At 42.3% G+C, this 21,748-nt stretch overlaps 1 protein-coding gene and 1 long non-coding RNA gene across 6 annotated transcripts; one reads left to right on the top strand and one right to left on the bottom strand.

Moving 5' to 3' along the window:
- Positions 1 to 741: 741 nt before the first annotated feature.
- dph2 (diphthamide biosynthesis 2) lies at positions 742 to 11,489 on the bottom strand. 4 transcript variants are annotated; one of them, XM_069938895.1, is made up of 7 exons: positions 11,222 to 11,489; positions 9,129 to 9,291; positions 8,783 to 8,895; positions 7,461 to 7,681; positions 6,287 to 6,976; positions 5,334 to 5,516; positions 742 to 973 (listed from the first exon to the last, which is right to left on the bottom strand). In XM_069938895.1, the coding sequence occupies exons 2-7, from the start codon at positions 9,285 to 9,287 to the stop codon at positions 849 to 851; spliced, it is 1,491 nt and encodes a 496-aa protein (XP_069794996.1). In that variant the 5' UTR covers positions 9,288 to 9,291; positions 11,222 to 11,489; the 3' UTR covers positions 742 to 848. The 4 variants fall into 4 exon arrangements, with proteins under 4 accessions (XP_069794996.1, XP_069794993.1, XP_069794995.1 ...); XM_069938892.1 differs by having other exon boundaries at positions 11,057 to 11,489; XM_069938894.1 differs by having other exon boundaries at positions 11,011 to 11,489.
- LOC138763915 (uncharacterized) lies at positions 11,280 to 20,311 on the top strand. Of its 2 annotated transcripts, XR_011357896.1 has the most exons (3): positions 11,280 to 11,615; positions 11,771 to 11,922; positions 19,766 to 20,311. It is a non-coding gene; the product is annotated as an uncharacterized lncRNA (long non-coding RNA). The 2 variants fall into 2 exon arrangements; XR_011357895.1 differs by lacking the exon at positions 11,280 to 11,615 and having other exon boundaries at positions 11,717 to 11,922.
- Positions 20,312 to 21,748: the final 1,437 nt, after the last annotated feature.

Below are 21,748 nucleotides of genomic sequence, written 5' to 3' on the forward strand. Positions count from 1 at the left end.
CCTATCCTCAATGGAAAAAGCCCACCTACATTTACTCTGCCTATACCCTCATCATTTTAAATACCTCTATCAAATATCCCTTATTCTTCTACGCTCCAGGGAACAAACTCCTAACCGGTTTCACCTTTCCATGTAACTCAGTTCCTGAAATTCAGACAACATACTAGTAAAATCTCTGCACTATTTCAATCTTATTGATATCTTTCCTGTAGTTATATGTTCAAAACTACACACAGTACTCCAAATTTGGCCTCAGTAATGTCTTGTATAACTTTACAACCAATTACACCCAAATTAACATATAACCCCAATACACAATACTTTGATTTATCAAGGCAAATATGTCAAAAGCTCTCTTTATAACCCTATCTACATATGACTCCACTTTCAGGGAATTATAGTTCGAATCACTGAACAGTTAACATTTTTTCTTCTTTATTTAGAATATATAAAATAGAAACTAGCGAGGCAGGGCCAACCAATTCTTAATATTCAGCGTGCTGTCAGTGATTCTGTTTAAGCCTCATCACCAAAGCTTTTAATTAGGCCATTCATACAATAAAAATCATCTTTCAAGGTAAATATGCACCTCAATTTCAAAATTTAGTTCAATCAAATTCAACTTAAATGTTAACACGCAGTGGTATTCAACAGTGTGGACATCAGGGAACAGCTAATCATAATTTTCAAATTGGAGGCTCTAAATTCTACAGGGTTTGAGACATTCAAAGAAGAGACCAATTCCTTTTCAACTGTGAACATGCTTGTTGATTACTTTATTCCTCATATTAGATCTCATTTCATTTGCACACACATACTGTATGTCAACATCCAGTGGTCAAGTTTCTTCAACCAGTACCCTCTTCCTCATAGGCGATTGCAATCCCCTTCCGTCCTTCCACTGCTTTTAACACAGGAGTCTCGCCAAAATTTTGCTCCAATCCCTTCCAGCTCCGAGTTGTTAAGAAAGAGGCTGCAAAAAATTTTCATATCAGTCCAACAAAAGATAGAAATACAAGGGGAAATAAAAGAAAAAAAAAATCTAAGACTAAGTAATAGGCTAATGGAAGTACTGAAATGGTTTATTCAGAGTATGTAATAGATAATTTTTCATCAATTCAACACTTCTCTTCATCTCTACCCTCTTAGACAGAGGGCTCATCAATATTCTGGACTAGATGTGCAGAAGATTCCTCAAATTAAACCTTAGGAAGACTTTACAAAGTTATACTTTCAATGCTCAAATTTTTGAACTCAAGCTGCCAATTCCATCCCTCTCCTCAGACAATTTTCACCATATTGATGCCACTTTTGACAAATGAGTTTCAAGATGTACCCTTGATAATAGCAACTTTTGATGGCGCAATAACATTGACAGACTCCGTTCACCTACTGCTTAAACTCTCACCCATATTTGCTACAACTCCTGACCAATATCTCGGTTCTATTTTTGGTTATCCCAATTCCTGTGTATCCATGTTCAAAATTGCACTGTTCTGTTCATCCTGTACTGGACAATCAGATAATCTATCAAACTTCTTTGGTCCCCATCCCAAATTCTGATCCCTACCCACTAACTCCATCACTTTGCTGAAAAGTTTTGGAATTATGGGACCTTAATCAAGGAATATGGGAGTTTTGTGTATAATTTAATCAAAAAATCACAGAACTAAAGTTTTAATGAAGAATATGGTTTTATAGTTTTAAAAACTTGCACGTTAGAACAGGTAACTAAATAGAGTGGACAATGAATCTTTTCAACATTCAACTCCAATTATCTATTCAAAAATCAGTTCTGTCCTATTGAATTCAGCTCCTGGTGGGTATTTGGTAAACCTCACAACTTTGCCCAATATCAATAATTCAGGAGATGGACCTCAAACATTTGTAATAGATCTTCAATGGAGGGATATGCTTTTCAGATCAAAACCATGAATTTTATGGGGAAGTAAAATTGAATGAAACCGTACTGATTATCTATGTATCTTGGGAGTGGATAGATGGAGAGTACTTGTATTCATTAAAAGAAAGTCATCTTTATCAAAAGGTACATTTGAAAATGTCCTGCAGCTTAACTTTGTTTCTCATAACTGAAGCAGTAAATCCAGAGCTTTTTGGTTCCATTATTTTATTCCAGGCATGGCTGGCGTAGTAGTTAGCTCAAAGCCTTTATAGCTCAAGCGATCGGGACCATGGTTCAAATCCCGTGCTGTCTGTAAGGAGCTTGTATGTTCTCCCCATGTCTGCACATTTTTCCCTGGGGGCTCTGGTTTCTTGCCACCATTTGAAACGTACCCAGGGATGTGGGTTTTAGTTAATCGGGTGTAAATTGGGTGGCACAGACTCTGGCTGAAATGGCCTGTTACCATGCTGTCGGTCTAAATTAAAAAATTTAAATTCACTCCAAACACTGTAGAATGTCATAGCCACAGAGTTACACAGCACAGAAACAGGCATCTTCCATCCAACTCATTCATGTCAAGCAGGTTGCCCTTCCATGCAATTCCCATTTGCATGCATTTATCCCACATTCCTCCAAACCACTCATATGCAGGAAACCTTCTAAATATATTTTAAATGGAATTGTACCTGCCTTTATAGTTTCCTGTGGCAACTCATCCCACATATTTTTTTTTAACATTTTAGATTTTATTTACAGCACAGTAGAAGCCGATTCTGGCCATTTAACCCATGCCACCAATTCTTCTTCTTTCTTTGGCTTGGCTTCGCGGACGAAGATTTATGGAGGGGGTAAAAAGTCCACATCAGCTGCAGGCTCGTTTGTGGCTGACAAGTCCGATGCGGGACAGGCAGACACGATTGCAGCGGTTGCAGGGGAAAATTGGTTGGTTGGGGTTGGGTGTTGGGTTTTTCCTCCTTTGCCTTTTGTCAGTGAGGTGGGCTCTGCGGTCTTCTTCAAAGGAGGTTGCTGCCCGCCAAACTGTGAGGTGCCAAGATGCACGGTTTGAGGCGTTATCAGCCCACTGGCGGTGGTCAATGTGGCAGGCACCAAGAGATTTCTTTAGGCAGTCCTTGTACCTTTTCTTTGGTGCACCTCGGTCACGGTGGCCAGTGGAGAGCTCGCCATATAACACGATCTTGGGAAGGCGATGGTCCTCCATTCTGGAGACGTGACCCATCCAGCGCAGCTGGATCTTCAGCAGCGTGGACTCGATGCTGTCGACCTCTGCCATCTCGAGTACTTCGACGTTAGGGATGTAAGCACTCCAATGGATGTTGAGGATGGAGCGGAGACAACGCTGGTGGAAGCGTTCTAGGAGCCGTAGTTGGTGCCGGTAGAGGACCCATGATTTGGAGCCGAACAGGAGTGTGGGTATGACAACGGCTCTGTATACGCTCATCTTTGTGAGGTTTTTCAGTTGGTTGTTTTTCCAGACTCTTGTGTAGTCTTCCAAAAGCGCTATTTGCCTTGGCGAGTCTGTTGTCTATCTCATTGTCGATCCTTGCATCTGATGAAATGGTGCAGCCGAGATAGGTAAACTAGTTGACCGTTTTGAGTTTTGTGTGCCCGATGGAGATGTGGGGGGGCTGGTAGTCATGGTGGGGAGCTGGCTGATGGAGGACCTCAGTTTTCTTCAGGCTGACTTCCAGGCCAAACATTTTGGCAGTTTCCGCAAAGCAGGACGTCAAGCGCTGAAGAGCTGGCTCTGAATGGGCAACTAAAGCGGCATCGTCTGCAAAGAGTAGTTCACGGACAAGTTTCTCTTGTGTCTTGGTGTGAGCTTGCAGGCGCCTCAGATTGAAGAGGCTGCCATCCGTGCGGTACCGGATGTAAACAGCGTCTTCATTGTTGGGGTCTTTCATGGCTTGGTTCAGCATCATGCTGAAGAAGATTGAAAAGAGGGTTGGTGCGAGAACACAGCCTTGCTTCACGCCATTGTTAATGGAGAAGGGTTCAGAGAGCTCATTGCTGTATCTGACCCGACCTTGTTGGTTTTCGTGCAGTTGGGATAATCATGTTGAGGAACTTTGGGGGACATCCGATGCGCTCTAGTATTTGCCAAAGCCCTTTCCTGTTCACGGTGTCGAAGGCTTTGGTGAGGTCAACAAAGGTGATGTAGAGTCCTTTGTTTTGTTCTCTGCACTTTTCTTGGAGCTGTCTGAGGGCAAAGACCATGTCAGTAGTTCCTCTGTTTGCGCGAAAGCCGCACTGTGATTCTGGGAGAATATTCTCGGCGACACTAGGTATTATTCTATTTAGTAGAATCCTAGCGAAGATTTTGCCTGCAATGGAGAGCAACGTGATTCCTCTGTAGTTTGAGCAGTCTGATTTCTCGCCTTTGTTTTTGTACAGGGTGATGATGGTGGCATCACGAAGATCCTGAGGCAGTTTACCTTGGTCCCAACAAAGCTTGAAAAACTCATGCCACTTATTACACCCAAATTAACCTACAACCCTAAATGTTTTGGATGGTGGGAGGAAACCCTCGCAAACACAGGGAGAATGTTCAAACTCCTTAGAGACAATGTCTGATTCAAACCCAGGACACTGGTGCTGTAATAGGGTGGTACTAACTGTTACGTTAAACGCGCTGCCAATTCTATGTGAAAAAGTTGCCTCTTGGATCCCTTTTACATCTCACTTTACACCTATGCCCCTAACTTTGGATTTCCTTGCCCTAAAAAAAAGGCTTAGCATTCACCTTATTCATACTCATGGTTTTATACATCTCTATATGGTCGTCCCAGAGGGGAAAGAAAAATCCCACTTATCCAGACTCTCCTTCAAATTCAAGCCTTCCTAATATGGTAGCATCCTCATCTTTTCCACAGCCTTACCAGTTTAAGCCATTTTTTAAAAAAATCTTCATTCCCTCTGCCACATTTTTGGTTACAATAAACACAAGATTCTGTTCCAAATTTTCACCACTAACCCCAATATTGAATTGTTAAACAAAGGAGTACATCTTTCCAAGACTTCAAAAACTGGAGAACTTTCCAGTAAATAAAACCTTTGCCTTAACATTCTCATCCATGACATCACTAAATGTCATAGACAATTACTGTTTTATAGTTATTTGCCTAACTGTTCCAATGTGTCCTCCCACTACCTCAATAGGTAGTTTTAAAACCACATCGTAGTTTCCTCTTAATTCACCCAAATAACCAGTTTTTGTTTATTAATTCCTCTAATCTAACTTGTGCTTATATTTTCCACATGTTGCATCCACAAGCCACAGACTGTCTTCACTTGGAGCACTGAAAGCAAGTGGTGTGCCTATTAGTCAAATTACCATGCAAAATACGGTAAACCACAGAGTAAAAATAAGTCAAATTTAAAAAAAACAAATTGCATGAACAATTATTGTAACCTGCTGAGTGTGACTGAGTAACGGCTAAAGCATCATTCCTGGGGATCAAAGAAGTGCTAGCAGCTTTGTGTTGCTTTTCTGTTGTCAACAGCCGGGTTGCTCGAAGGCTTCCAGTAATTAGCGAGACATCCGTCTCGTCACTTTTGAAGTTCTCATCGGGAAATTGAACGTGACAGCAGGCACCTGTGATGCAGAAAGTCATTGACTCTTAAGATTTAGCACACAAGATACATCAGTGTGGACTATAAGAAAAGCAAAATTAGGAGGGGGTTACCATATAGCAAGGAACTGAGTGATGTAATACTGTTCTAACATACAAATGTTTGAGTAAGTAATGATTTGAGCATGTCAAATTCAGACAAGTGTGAATGTACAATTGATGATTACCATATCCAATACCAACAGCCCCGTGGTACACCTGATAGGGCTGCTGTCTCACAGCTCCAGCAACCCACATTCAAATCTGACATTTGGTGCTGTCTCCATGGAGATTCAACATGTGTGGGCTTCCAAAATGTTCCAGTTTCCTCCCACATCCCAAAGGCATGCAGGTTGGTAAATTAATTGACTACTGTAAATCACCTCCATCCTCCCATTCCTCCATGAGCTGATTCATTTGCCTGCTCAGCCCCACTCCCCTGCCTTCTCCCCGTAACCTTTGACACCCTGACTATACAGGAGAACATTGCTAGCAGGTTCCCCATATCAGTTTGATTTAGAAACAATGACAATGAAGTAATTGCAATCCAAGTCTGAATCCTGGAAATTCCTACCAAAAGTATCGTCGAAATTTCACCCTCAGAAGGACTGCAGAGGTTCAAGAGGTGGGACACCACTTTATCAAGAGCAATTGGGGAGGAGCAACAAACCTGGCCTCAGTGATGCCAATATCCTAATGCGCGTACACTGCTATATTGACTGGTGCCAGCGTGAGAATGTGATAATAGACATACCTGGAAGGAGGTCCCTGAAGTCAGTAACATATTCTCCAGTCCACTTCCTCGCTTGATTGCAAGCAACCTCCATCTCATATGGTGTTACGACTGGCCTATAAAACTCACTGGAGTCCAGCAGAGAGTTTTCAGGACAAGCTACCAGCACATATATGTCTATCTCCAAGAAATTGGCCAATTTGGCAACATTTAATTTGCCCATTACAAAGGTGTAGCTTTTTTTGCCAGACTGTTTGACAATCCATTTAAGATGATCAATAGTGGAAAGGTAGTCAGCAACACCAAGCGTCCCTATTAAAATTCCCACAACTTGAGCATCCTTGGCTCTTTCAATCATGTAGTATCGTTTCATCAAGGCCTTGTTAATATTCACAGTTTCCTGTCTCCCGACTCCTTTCATTGGATCAAATGAGCAAAATGAACACCGATTCCACGTCATCATAAAATTTGTCAATGTTGGGCTCTCTTGTCCAACGTAGAACATATTGTAATCACTTACATTCCTGTCGTCATGGAGAGTGAATTGTCGACCAAACTTGTTGATAACTTGAAGGCTTGGCTGGTTGCATGATCTCTGGGTGTTAACATCATTTTTACTATAAAGACCGTCAGCCGTTTCTCTACTGCAAGTACAAACTGCTGAAACAACAAGGTTTTCATATTCTGGTTGAAGTAGCTGATGAAGTTCCTCTAATAAAAGATCAAACAAATGGCATATAACAGTAACAAAAAAAGAACAAGAGATAGAAATAGCTTTACATTTCCTTTAGTGAATCTTTAAAATTTTAAGAAATGATATTTTGAGATCATACCCAGCTTTTTTTTAAACCCACAAAGCCGTGTAAATACAAGGGATCTACTAGGCTGTATCAAGCACACTAGGAAGTAACCAGTACAAATCTATGAATATATATTGATTATGCAACAGTTGATGTTGAATAAAATACCCTTGGAGCCCAGAACATCTGTAATTAGTTGAAGAATTAACATTTTTTTTTAAATGCTGAAAGAAAACAAAATCTGTTGGGTGAAAGTATCAGTGGGATTAAAAAAATAAACTCTCAACATTTCATGACAGAGCCCTATCAGCTCCTCAAATGTAAGAAAATCTCTACTTCTAACCTTATAGTTAGTGAGAAAAAAATTACAAGAGTAAATATGAACCAACTCTTACCAAGTGCATACGAGTAGATGACGTCACACAGAATTATAACATATGTAAATTTGTCTGGGTAGAGTGTTCGAAAAGAGGCAGCACATTGATGCAGATCAATAGATTTTTGTCCAAACACATACATTACTGGGAGTCTTCTGGTAGGGCTGAGGCATGCTCTTCCATAATGTATTATACTGTCAGCCTCAAGGTGTTCAGCAGCAACTTCATCCACACAGCAACTACACGTGGATAAGAAGATTTGAAATAATTTACTAAATGTGAAAAACCATACTTCAATAATGGTTTACGATTGCAGTGCTGTTTTTCTAGTTCACACAATAAACAAGGTCACGATTTCAAACCCACCAGAGAAAACAGAGCATTCAATAAATTGGGCAATTCACAAGCTGTGCAAACCGATCAAAGCAACAAGTGAGTTGTGAAAACACAACTGATGTCCTTTAAGAAGGCGACTGTTACCCTGGCATCACATAGTCAACCAGAGAATCCAGTTCCACACTAAGCAGTTGATGCTGTACTTTGGAGTAGCAAGGAATGAACAAGAAATATTGACTTTGCTAGCAGTCCCGACATTGATGAAATTGACTTTAAAAATGAAAATCAAACAAGGTGAATGTGCATATCAAAGTTCAATCTCATGAAATGAACAGGAGGGAGTTTGAAATTTGGTTAGATTTATACTTTTTAATAATCTATATTTTAAATATTTTAAGTTTTTAGATCTTCGATAATCAGAAGCTTCAAATGCCCCATCTACAATTTGGAGGCAAGCAATTTAATAAAAGTCTCACACTACTTTCAATTTTACTCAATACAGGTTGAATTCAATTATTTGTTAATTTACTTTATTTCATGAAAAGTTATTTTAGGATAACACACATGGTCATTCCTGTCTTCTAATGAGACTCCTAAACTTCTCACCATTCCAGTGGTTTTCAAACTGCCCCTCCTGAACTCACTTACTACCTAAAGCAATCCCTTACTAATTACAAAACTAGGGATTGCTTAAGGTGAAATGTGAGTTTGAAAACCACCAATATTTTAAAAAATCAAATGTATGTTGTCTCTCCGAACAATCCCACTAACCCACTTATTTCCCTACAACCTCTTCTCTCAGAGCTGCAAATTAATACGATACAGTCATTTTCAATTTCCTATGAAGCAATGGAACATTTCATCCAATTTTTCTGGTAATTCTTTGCCTGCGGTCTTCACATGAGAACCACTATTTCCAGTTCACAAGGGAGAAACCCAGCTAAAATCCATTGAAACTAACTATTGTTAAGAAACAAGTTTATTAAATATAAAGTTATTCAAACCTGCCATATGACGTGTCACCCAATATAAAGAGTTTGGCACTGGTGCTTTTCTCTAATTTTGATAGAATGGCAGAAGCATCAATGAGTAGCTCATCAGGAAATTGAAGGGCAACCTGTTATAAATGAAAAATATTTCAGAGAATACTCTCAGACATCTCGTATTTCTAGAAAGCAACGGAGATCAAGATATGTATGGCAATAGGGGATCTGAAGTGGATCGGCTGTATTTCATCACATTTTTCCTCCCCACACTTTTTCTTGCTGCAAAAAAAAATGCAGCAGTTATAGATTTTTCAAAGGCATATTATGAACAATTATTATGATAAACTTTTCATGAGCTACAAACCCTTTGAAAGGCATGATTTGTGATGAAGTTGCAGGTTCTCTCAATCTCGTACACATCATCTATTTCAGTGGCACCAGTCCTGCTGCCCGCTTCCAAAACATTTGTTGACCGCTCAATTGCCTTTGAGCCATCATCACTGAATGCTGTGGTCATGATCATTCAACTGCAAAGACAAAATAACTTTTCATCATGGATTTGGCATTTAATACTTTATGAAAGAGATGTAAAACTTTATACAGAACATTGCAAACAATACAGACTAACAATAGGTTAATAAGGCTTATTTTTGACAACCTTCTTGTTTTCTCCCTTTCCAAAATGACTTCTATTCATCAATTAATATACAGTAGATAGTTGTTCATTTAAATTTGTAACTTAATAGCAATCCAAAGATGATGTGGAATGCCATTGGTGTCTTAGTTTTGTATATTTATTTAAATAGCACATTCACGTTGACCAAAGTGCTGTACAGATCATAAATTACATCTCAACTTAAGCAGATATTTAAAAGTGCAGTATAAAATGTGTACTTGAGGTTCAGAATTGTACATACAAGGTAACAATTAATTCAAAACCCTTGCAAGTAAAAATACAACTTCAGCCTGGATTTGAAAGAGTTAAAAGGGACTGATTTGACAGAGGGAGGAACGTTGTTCCACAGTTTGGGGGCTGCAATAGTGAAGGTGCGATCCCCCCAAAGCTTGCGATTTGAGGGTGGAACAACCAAGTGCCCTAAGTTGGCCTATCTGAGGGGTCTTGAAGTGGAGTAGGGTGTTAGAAGATCGGTGATGTAAGAGGGGGCTAGTCCATTTAATTCATTTGTAAACAAACTGGAGAACTTTATAATTTATTCTGAGCCATATTGGCAACCAGTGGAGGGAGGCCAGAATAGGGGTGGTATGGTTATGCTTCGTGGCTCCTGTTAGGAGCCTTGCTGCAGCATTCTGAACCAGTTGCAGACGGGATAACGACGACTGAATAATTCCCATATATACAGTTAGAGTACTCTAAACAGGAGAGAATGATGGTGTGGATAACTTTCGAGGTCTTTCAGTGACAGGAATGATATGATTTTGGCAATAGTGTGGAGGTAGAAAAGGCTAGCTTTCACTATTCTATTGACTTGTTTGTCAAACTTGAAGGTAGAATTGAATTATATACAGTTATTGTGCTTTAAATTGTTTGTATGGCAGCTTGGAAGAAAACTGGATGGAATTTTCTTGCAAGTATAATCAGCAAGAAAGATACTTTTTCCGTAGGAAATTGATGTCAAATTTTGGAGACTGTTAGAAAATGGCACTGCAGAATTGCACAGAATAAGTGTTACTGCACTACCAAGGTATTAGTCCCAACACTAAAAGAGTAAAAATGCTCTCACATTAACTATTTCATTATTAGTTCAGACTTTGATTCTGGGTCTCCCCGTCTGTGAAATAATGGCACTTTTCCAATAATTCAAAAAGGCAATAGACTGAGAGAATAAACAATCTCAATCCAAAGTGCTCTCTAGTGGCAATAACACATAGTTCATTAAATCCAAGTTTCCAAAGCCATTCAAACAATGGCATCTACATCAACTTATTACAGCACCAAAGAAACCCAGTGACGATGACCCCCAAGCACTTTGCAGCCCACTAATCTGCAACATCACGCGGCCCCCAATGAGATTTGGGGAAACACCATTCCAATTCTCCGCCCAAGTTCTCAGAACATTCCCGGTGTCAAAGGGGCTTCACACACATAGACGAGCTGCTCATAAGACAGATACCAGAACACCAATTACGATGACCATTTCAAGGAGCTTTGGAAACTCAACTAGGGAGAGCAGAGGGGTATTTGGAACAACAAAGAGGCCAGGAATCAACCGCGGAGTAAAACGAACCACGTCTCGAGTTTCCAGGGACGGGAACCCCACGGCCAAAACCCACCTCGCTCCACATGCCCGTCCGTCCGCCCCCAACACCACGCGGGACGGCCAATCGAATGTGAGCGACGCCCTGCTGAACTCGAGAGTGGCCCGCCAACCACCAATCGCAGCTTCGGCTCAAACAAGCGACCAATCAAAGTGGAGCTGACCAGCGACGGTGGCTCACCGGGAGCAAACCAAATCGTCCCTGAAGTTGAGTGGCGGGGGAATTGCAATCTTCGCCCCTTGTCGATTTCAGCCGGTGCCCAGCTCTTTCGCAAAACGTGGTTCATTCTGACGTTCTGATTGCAGCATCCCCCATTTATTCTTATCTTCATTCCCAACTAGTCTGGTTGGGCATTGCAACAAAACGACTTATTTTTTGTTAGCCTGGTGTGTTTTCTGGAAGCCCCATTAAGTAAAGACCCAGCATCCCGCGAGGAACAAATATCTTGTTACAAGTACGATTACGTCACAGAGAATGACGCCACAGCCAATGAGGGCAGAGGGATTGGAGTTCTTGGAAATTGTTACAGTGGGCTGCGCATTTATTTCGCCTCTCCAGATGATAATACCAAGCAGTAAGTATTGCAATATCATTAAGATTTAAATTCACGTACATTTGTCCCAAAGTTCAAATCATTGTTATCTAATTATAAATTTTGTTTTGTTCTTATGGTTATGTCAACACAATTGCTGCCTGAATGCCTTTTTAAAAAATATTTGGACGTCATAGAAATGTTAAAACATAGCACGTTCGGCGTATATGCATTTGGTCTCAGTCCTTCCCGCATTCTCCAAACTCTTCATTTGGATAGTTATCCTACGACCACTGACAATGGATTCTAGATCCTAAAAACCTGCTTGCATGAAGAAGACACTCAGCAGGTCAGTGTACTTTATATAGTAAAGATAAACGTTTTGGGTGTGAGCCCTTCGTCATTCATCAGGGTATGAGCAAAAGCGGTGTTTTACTGCATGAAGAAGACCTTTTGGTCCCTTTCGTGATACGTTGAAAGTTATAGGGCAATCACCTTAGAAAGCAGGCCAGACGTGCCCACAGTACCGTGTCCCACTACATTCACCCCTCCTTTTTTTTTGAAATGAAGTCTGAGAAGCATGATCAATTACACAAAGACTTTCAACGTCACTTAAAAATTACACTGCATAAGGAATCCATCAGTTCCTCTCATTGATCGCCTACATACTGTGTGGAAAACCACTGTTTGTATGTTTGACCTGTCTATGAGCACGACTTTTGGCTGACTGTACCCCTTCCACAACTCCTCAAAGGTGACTGCTCAGCAGCCCCCTCCTCAGTTCAGGGCAGTCAACTAGCATAGACGTGGCTTCAGAATAAAAGCCTATCAGTTTTGCATTGCTTCAGTCTTTTGGAGTTACTGATGGTGCATCATACTGTCCTTAGCCATTTCAGCCATGAACACATTGCCTCACCAATCTGATTCAATTTTGTGAAGAGGATTGATAAGAGCAGGTAGTAGAGAATGTCTACATGGACTTTAGCAAGGCTTTAGACAAGGCACCACATGGAAAGCTGAGTGAGCTAGTTAATTAGATACAAAATTGGCTTGGTGGTGGTAGGTTGTTTTGCATACTAGAAGCCTGTGACAAGTGATGCGCCACAGAGACTGGTGTTGGATTCTCGGTTGTTCATCATGAATTATCTGGATAAGAAGGTAGGTGACATGATTATTAAATTTGTGGTGTAGTAGACAGTAAGGAAGGTTATCTGAAATGACAACAGAATCTTGATCAACTGAGTCAGTCCACTAAGAAATGGTAAATGGATTTTAATTTGGATAAGTGTGACTGTTGCATTTTGTTAAGTCAAATCACGGTGGAGATCTGAAAGTGACACAATACAGATAAACTGAATGTTATAAAGAAGATAAGTGACAGACATGCCTTCAGAAGTCATTCTACTGAAGACAGGAGTTGGGGCATCATGTTATAGTTGTTCAAGGTCACATTTGGAATTATGTTTGCAGTTCTGCTTGCCTTGCTATAAAAAGGGTGCAATAAAGATTTATGAGGATGTTACTGGGGCTCGAGTTACAAGGCAATAGGCTAAGAGAAAGGCTAAGACTTTCTTTCCCTGAAGCCAAGGAGGCAAAGCAATAACCTTGTTAACAGAATAATGAGAGCATGGGGAAGATGAATGAATAGTAGTACGGACTTTTCCCCAATGTGGGAGGCATAATAGTTTTGAGGTGAGGGGGAAAGATGTATAGTGGACCTGATAGGCTATTATTTTCAGATAGTGGTGAGTATATGGAATGACCTGCTAAAAGTAGCAGAGATGAGTACAGTTACAACATTTAAAAGACATTTTGGCAGGTATATGGATAGGAAAGGGTGAGAGAAATGTGTATCAAGCACAGGCAAATGGAAAATCAGGCAGATCATAGGCAAATCAGACAGGCAACTTGTCCAGCATAGAAGAGTTGGGGGTGGCATAGCGGTCAGTGCAATGCTGTTACAGCGCTGTAGCATGATCAATGGCCACCTGCAGACATGTAGCAAGCAGTCAAAGGCTTTATTAATCAGAAAACCCAGGCATGCCTCCACATGCTGTTGGCTCATGTCCAAAGCAGGTATGAGGGAGGAGACTAGGGCTCTCATCCTTTATTATGGGATCTTAAGGGGAGGGACGACAGATATAGAAGGCAGGCCAGACTGCCCAGCCCAGTGAGGACATGCCGGATGTGCCCACAGTACTGTGACCCCCCCTACATTCACCCCTCCTTTTTTTTGAATGCTGTGAAACATGATCAATTACACAAATACTGAAGTTACCAAGACTGAAGGCTTTTATTTGCAAGAGATGGACAGCATCCCTGTGTTGGTCGATCACAATGGCCCGGACTTGAACTGGGGGCAGGTATGTGGCATGACAACCTTTATGGGGAAGAAAAGGGGAGGAGTCATGAGCCGGCCAGTGAGAGCAGTGTCAACCAGGAGAAGTCATGACATTTACTTATGGCAAATATATACAAGTGGTTTCACCACATTCAGCACGAGTCTTGTAGTCCATACAGTTGAAAGGTTCAGCCGCTCTGGCGGTTTTATTTGGCGCTGAGATCTCCAAAGTATTGCTGGCTGTATCTTTGGTTCCTGTGGAATGGTGGCTTGTTCGCTCGGCTGGGTGTTGGAGGACTGAACAGCGTGTGTGTGTACCGCATCTGTAGAGGGTGGGGAATTTATTTGTAGCAGTGGGGGGGAGGGGAAATACTCAAGTGGGGGGAGGGGAGACACGCAGGGGGCCACGTTAGAGGTGGGATCACTATGTCATCTGTCAAGGTGATTCCTGGAGCCAACTGGTCACTGCCCAGGGATATCGGGTGCACCTCTTGTGCCGGGGCCTCTGCTCGTGCCAGGTCCCAGATAGACACTGTATCATCCTATCTGTCTGGATACCTTACCAGTGCATATTGGAGGTTCGCATGAAGAAGGTGCACTTCCTCGACCAATAGATCTACCTTGTGCGTCTAACATACCGGCGGCTTGATTCCCGACGCCGATCTCCTAGGGAAGCAAGATCAGTTTTAATGTGGGATGTTGTTAGTTGCAGTGCAAAGTAAACCTGGTGGTGTGCAGCACTTCTGGAAGGACCTCTTGCCATTGGGATACAGGCATTCCTTTCGACTTGAGGGCCAAAAGGACTGCCTTGCAGATCGTATCATTCTCCCTTTATACCTGCCCATTCTCGCAGGGATTGTAGCTGGTGGTTCTGCTCATGGCTGTGCCCCTGGAAAGGAGGTATTGCCACAACTCCTCACTCGTGAAGGCGGATCCCCAGTCGCTATGAACATAACTGGGGTATCCAAACAGTATGAATACTGTGTGAAGTGCTTTAATAACTGTGGATGTGGTCATGTCGGGGCAGGGAATGGCAAATGGGAAATGTGAGTACTCGTCCATGATGCTCAGGAAGTAGATGTTCCGGTTCGTGAATGGGAGGGCCCCTTGAAGTCCATGCTCAGACGTTTGAAGGGGCAAATGGCCTTGATGAGTTAGGCTCTCTCAGGTCTGTAAAATTGTGGCTTGCATTCCCCACAGACTGGGAAATTGTGAGTCAGCTCCCTGACTGACTCCACTGTGTAGAGAAGGTTACAGGACCTCACAAAATGGTAGAGCCTTTTGACCCCGGGGTGGCAGAAGCTATCATGGGGGTCCTGGAAGTGATCAACTTACACCCTGGTGCAAGTTCCCCTGGTCAGGGCATCAGGTGGCTCATTGAGCTTGCTCAACCAGTACAAGATCTCGTAATTGTAGGTGAAAAGCTCAATTCTCCACTGCATGATCTTGTCATTTTTTATTTTACCCCACTGTTTATTGTGTTTCGAGCTCAGAGGACCCCAAAACCCAGCAGCAATAGATATTCACCAAGACAAATGGTTACTTAAACAAAAGTTGCTTTTAATTATCTTTAAACATGAAAACAGGATCAAACTTTAACTTATTGTTATTATCTTAACTAACCTAACGTAACTCCCTTACAATTCTAATTGCACGTATGTTTGTTTAATGTGTATGCAAGTTCAGAAAAGTTCTTTGATTCACAGTCCAATCTCATTTCTCATTCCAACAAGTTTACTGGTTGCAGGCAATTCTTACACTGTGCACAGAATTTAACATTTATGAAGTTCACCAGGGTTTGGTGCTTGAAAGGTAAATGGTTACCACTCAGGAAGGTTCTTGTCGGTTTTCAGAGAGAGATTTGTTGTACGCTGGACACCCACAACTGATTCCTTGTAACCAGCCACTTCAGTGTCTTGCCAAAGAAACTTGGCCAATCAGGGTTTTCCAGATAATAACCCCTTTCTTTCAGGTCACCACAGAGTTCCTTTTTGTTTCCCTTATTCCACAAGGGCTTTGACTGGGCTGAACTAAGTACTCACAACCTGTCTTCCAAATTGTGGTTTTCCATAAGCTTTCCAGCTTGTCCTGTTCCAGAACTGACACCTCTCTATATCTCTCATTGAGAAAAAGCATGCTTTTCTCTCTCTGCTTGCAAAACCACGACCCTCTTAGAACAGCAAGTTCTACTCCAGACAGCCTGTGGCTTTGACGTGTTCTTTCATCTGTTGCCTTTTTTGTAAACAATGATCCATTAGTGAAGTCTCTTGGGCACTCTCAAAAGCTTTTGCAAAGGCTCTTGGAGCCAGCCTGTCTAGCATGAGCAGAGCTCCAGTATTTTAAATAAGATCTGTTTTAAAGTGTTTGTATGTGACCTACACTAAAAAACCTGCCCCAATTTATCCTCCAAAAGTATATCTATAATCTGTCACAATTGGTAAACATAAAAGCGACAGCTTTCTGGTCCATCAGCAGGGTGAATTGTCTGCCAGCCAAGTAGTGCCTCTAATGGTGCACGGCTTTCACTATTACTTGTGCCTCCTTCTTGAGGGCAGAGTGCCTGTGTTAGGATCCTTGGAAGGTGCAGGAAAAAAAATGCCACTGGCCTGCCTGCTTGGTCCAGTGTGGCAGCCAGCGAGAAGTCGGAGGCATTACTTTCCACTTGAAATGGGACAGATTCATCAATTACCTGCATCACCGCCTTGACAATCTCGCCCCTGATGCCCTCGAAAGCCTTATAGGCCTCCGCAGATGGGGGAAAGGTGGTGGTTTTCACCAGGGGTTGGACTTTGTCAGCATAGTTGGGGATCCATTGGCCATAATACAAGGGCCCCAGGCACCTTTTTAAATCTTTGGAGTTCTGTGGCAGAGATAATTCCAGAAGGGACCACATGTGGTTGGGGTCAGGGGCGATGACACACTTTTTCTTATTGTGAGATTGAGGGTCCTTGCTGTGTTCAGGAACCTCTGCAGGTTCTTGTCGCGTTCCTTCTGGTCATGACCGCAGATGGTGATATTGTCCAGGTTTGGACACGTAGCCTTTAGTTTATTGTCATCCACCATGTGGTTCATTTCCCCAAACCCCATTCGTTAGGCCAAATGGTACCCATAGGAAATGATAGAATTGCCTCAAATGCCATGTACGTCAGTCTTTTGGGCAAATCGGGATTTGGCAATGTGCCGATTTGAGGTATATGGTAGAGAAGACCCTATACTTGGGGTCAGCAATGTGGGGCAAAGGGTAGGTGTCTAGTAAGGTGAACCATTTGATGGTCTGACTATCATCTTTCACCATCCGGTACTTTTCTCCACTCTTCACCACCACTACTTGCGCCCTCCAGGAACAGTTACTTGGTTCTATTTTGCCCTCCTCCAGCAGCTGCTCCACCTCCATCTTAATGAATTCCCTGTCCCTGGGGAGTGTATCACCTGCTCTTAGTAGCAACAGGTTTGCAGTCTAGGGTGAGGTTTTGGATCAGCTGAGGTGAAAAGATGCAGAGGGTGGCCAGGCCACAGATTAGGTGGCAAACCCGGCTTTTGAGCATGTGATTGGGCCTCTTCGGGGGAATGGGTGAGGCCTCTCAGAACTGGTTATTACTGACAGTGTGGGGGGGGGGGGGGGGAATCAAATTGCATCAGCACATTCTTAAGCTGGCACTGGAAATCCAGCCCCAATACGACGAGTGCGCAGAAGTGGGGCATCACAAGCAGTTTGAAGTTCTTATTTTTTTGCGCCCCATATGGTTAGGGACACGGTGCAGCTCCTGTGGATTTCTGCAGAGAGGGATTTGGAGGCTAGGGACTTGGCTGGGGACATGGTCAGGGAATAACGTTTAGCTGTGCCCAGGTGTATAAAACTCTCAGTGCTTCCCGTGTTGAACAGGCAGCCAGTGGAGTGGCCTTTTACGTTGATGTCCATCATCAATTGGCCCAGCTGGTGTGGTCTACTCGGGAAGCCAATGTCAGCTCACTGTCCGAGTTGCCACTACTATGTCATTGGGGTGGCTGCTGCCAAGATGGGGTCCCCGGAAGCTCGCTATGATGGCCACCCCCATGGGTCCCACACAGTGGAGTCAGAAAGTGAAGCCAGATGTGACGTCACTCTGTATTGTCGTGCCCCTGGTCTGGAAGTTCAGTTCTTGACAACTGGAAATGATGGCAGGTGGGTTGGCCAAAGATGGCGACATGGATTGCGGTCTGCATGTGGCACTGCTAGAGTGGGGCATAGAGCGATGTACCCTGGCATAGTATCCCTTCCTCTGGCAGTTCAAGCAGGTTCTACTATGGGCCAGATGTTTGCTTTGGTCACAGAAGTTGCACCTCATGTGCTCGGTGGTGGCAGCATCAGTCAGGGGCCAAGTCCCAAGATGGCGTCTCACGTTCTCCCTATCTGGCGGTTGCATGGCCTGCCGAGTAAGCCTCTATGTTCTTTTGGGCAGTCTCCATTGCCCAGGCCATCTGCATCACTTCCTGTAGGGACCAATCGCCTTTCTCCAGGAGTCATTCCTTTATGTGATGGGTGCCGAATCCAGCTATTATCCCATCGCGGATAAGCTCTTGCGTGGCCCTCATGAAATCATCGACCGACTCACCCAGGCCCTGGCATTGGGAGCCGAACTGGAAACGCGTGTACATTGTGTTCCTCAGGGCTCCGTATTGCTGTCAGAGTAGGGCCTTTGCCTCGGTAGCCAGTGCAGTTGCAAATTATTTGGTACCTTCAGGTGCCCACCGCTGTGAAGAGGTGGTTGTACTGATCACTATCGGCTGTGTTTTTGTGGTGCCTCAGGTAGGCCTTCAAACAGTATAGCCACACATCAAACTTTATGGAGGCCTCTGGTTCCTTTGGATCGATCTCCAGCTTCTCCAGTCGGATCACCTTGTCCATGGCACTTTAAAATTCTGATTAATAAATTGTAGTGCGAACAATGACCACTCGCAGACATAAAGCAGGTAGTCAAAGGCTTTACTGATCAGAAGACCCAGACATGCCTCTACATGCTGCTGCTCATGTCCAAGGCAGGTATGAGAGAGGAGACTAGGGCTCTCAGCCTTTGTTAGGGGATCTTATCCCCATAAGATCGCTACAGGTACAGCAGGCGGGCTAGCCTGCCCAGCCCAGTGAGGACATGCCTGGGACAATCCCGCAGTAGTGTGCTCCACCACAAGCACCAGCGATCGGGTCTGGGGGTTCGGATCCCTTGCTATCTGTAAGGAGCTTGTACATTCTCCCCGTGTCTGTGTGTGTTTTCCCTGGGGACTCCAGTTTCCTTCCACCATTCAAAGTGAACTGTGGGTTGTAGGTTAATTGGGTGTAATTAGACGGCATGTGCTCGTGGGCCAAAATGGCCTGTTAACATCCTGTTTCTGTGCTGTACGTGTAAACTCGTGTTATCAATGCACTTCACCCCTGTTTATCTGGTACCTCAAACTGTACAAACTTTGATAGGGTGCTTAACTGACATCCAGTATTAGATGGGCAGAATTTTTCCCTCTTGAAATGTTACAGGAACTCATGATCTATGGATGATGAGGAAAGGACCATTGAATTCCTGGAAAGGACCATTGAAACTCCTCAGATATTCTGGGCATCCTCTTAAATTCCTGCATTGACTCTACACCCCTCTGACATCATGTGTCTTCCTGGTCAATATTTGAAGTTTAAGCAAGCTTATATAGTCTAATGTATCAGCATCCTCAAATTACCATAGTTGCCAAAAATTAACATTTTGAAATGCTAAACAAGATTGGATAAAATATTAATAAGAGCATAAGAATTAAGACAGTAAACCAGGACATATTGTAATGACACAGTACTAATATTTTAGTTGATTGCTTTTTGTTTTATTTTCAGATTGGGTTTCACCCTTTTTCATTATTTATGGAGTATGCATGATATTAGCAATCATAACCTGGAGCCTGTTACACTTGTGGAAGAATAGGAATCAGAAAAAGGAAATAACAGAGTGGGTGAAAGCCATGAAACATGGAAGAATAATGTACCATCCATTATTACACTGGATTAAGAATAACCGCGACCTATCCATTAATACAAGAGCATATTCCTCAGATAATGAAGAATGCAAGAAAAGAAAGATGTGGAAGGCTCAGAATGTATTACCAACAAGGTACAAGAGGACGCAAATCAACTCCGGTGCATTTAATCATAAAACAAATGATAATCTACAAATTGGAAATAAATATTTTCCAAAATCACCTGTGGATGTGTCTTCACATGAAGTCAGCTGGATACATGATCAACCAAACAAAGATAAAGCAAAATACTTTTCTTTTTCCAGCACTGCAAAATCCCTCAAGAATATCTTACCAACATCCCCTTCTACAGATGAATAATTTGCTAATATTCACAAATAAAAGGTTGAATTTTAATGATAAACAACCTGATGTACATTCATCAAATAGGAGTAAATCATTGGGTTCACCATTTTAAAAAAAACAGCATTGGATTCTATTTTGATGGCACTTTCTGATTTAAACTTGAGAGAATGAGGATTTAATCAATCAGGAATATAATAAATTGTCCAATACAGAATCAGACAAACAGAATTAAATATTTTTCAATTTTTAACCTTGTCTCATGTAAAGTTTTCGTGTTTCCATTTCAGGTTTTATGGCAAGTTCATCTTAGAATATTGTAACATGGCCTTTGAATACTTCCATGTAAATCAGAAGCATTCCAAAATTCCACTGTTCCCAATTGTTGGATACTCAGCATTCATTTCTTATGTTCACAAGATGCTGATTCCAGTCTTCTCTTAATAAACCAGTAGGATCTATGTATTTTATTAATGGGCTATATTGGAAGTTGTTCAAACTATGGCAAATATGGTGCTGTGCATCTTGGCTCACCCACTGTATTTCAGTTGGGACAGAAAAAAAAACCAATTAAAAAAACATCCATTTTATTGCTGACAGCAATTTAAAATGCAAATCTTTGACTCAAGTAAAGATTCAAATCTAGTCAGAAAGGCACAAGACCCTAAGATGTTGGAGTAGAATTGGGCCACTCAGCCCATCGAGTCTGTGTTGCCATTTGAATCATGGTTGATGTATTCTTCCCCTCAACCTTATTCTCCCCATAACCTTTGATACCCTTACTAATCAAGAACCTATCAACCTCTCCTTTAAATATACCCAATTAATTGCTATCATATCCATCTGTGGCAACAAATTCCACAGATTCACCACTCTGACTGAAGAAATTTCTCCTCATCTCTGTAGTAATGTGATGACCTTTAATTTTGAGGCTGTCAAAATCTGGTCCTCGACTCCCCACTATTGGAAAAATCAACTCCATATCCACTCTATGAAGATCCTTCAGTATTTGTTAGGTTTTAATGAGATTTCCCCCTCATCCTTCTGAACCGCAGCAAGTACAAGCCCAGAACAATCAAACACTCCCCATGCATTGATCCTCCTGGGAACATACTCATAAACCTCCATTGGTTTGAACTTAATGATAAACAACCTTAACCTCCGATACTCCAGAGAAAATGCCAGCACAGCCTCCCTTAGATACAAGACCATAAGACAAAGGAGCAGAAATAGGCTATTCAGGCCATCCATCAGCACCGCCATACTATTCTAAGTGGATTCATTTTCCCATTCAGCTCCCATAGCCTGGCCTTCTCTCCATAACATTTGATGCCCTAGCTAATCAAGAACTTATCAATCTCTCCCTTAGATACTTGGCTTCCACATCAGTCTGCAGTAACAAATTCCACAGATTTACCATCTTCTGGCTAAAGAAATTCCTTTGAATCCTGTTCTAAGTGGTCACCCTTCAATTCTGAAGTTGTGCCCTCTTGTCCTAGAC

This window comes from Narcine bancroftii, chromosome 5 (genome assembly GCF_036971445.1).
Source record: "Narcine bancroftii isolate sNarBan1 chromosome 5, sNarBan1.hap1, whole genome shotgun sequence".
Classification (NCBI taxonomy): Eukaryota; Metazoa; Chordata; class Chondrichthyes; order Torpediniformes; family Narcinidae; genus Narcine; species Narcine bancroftii.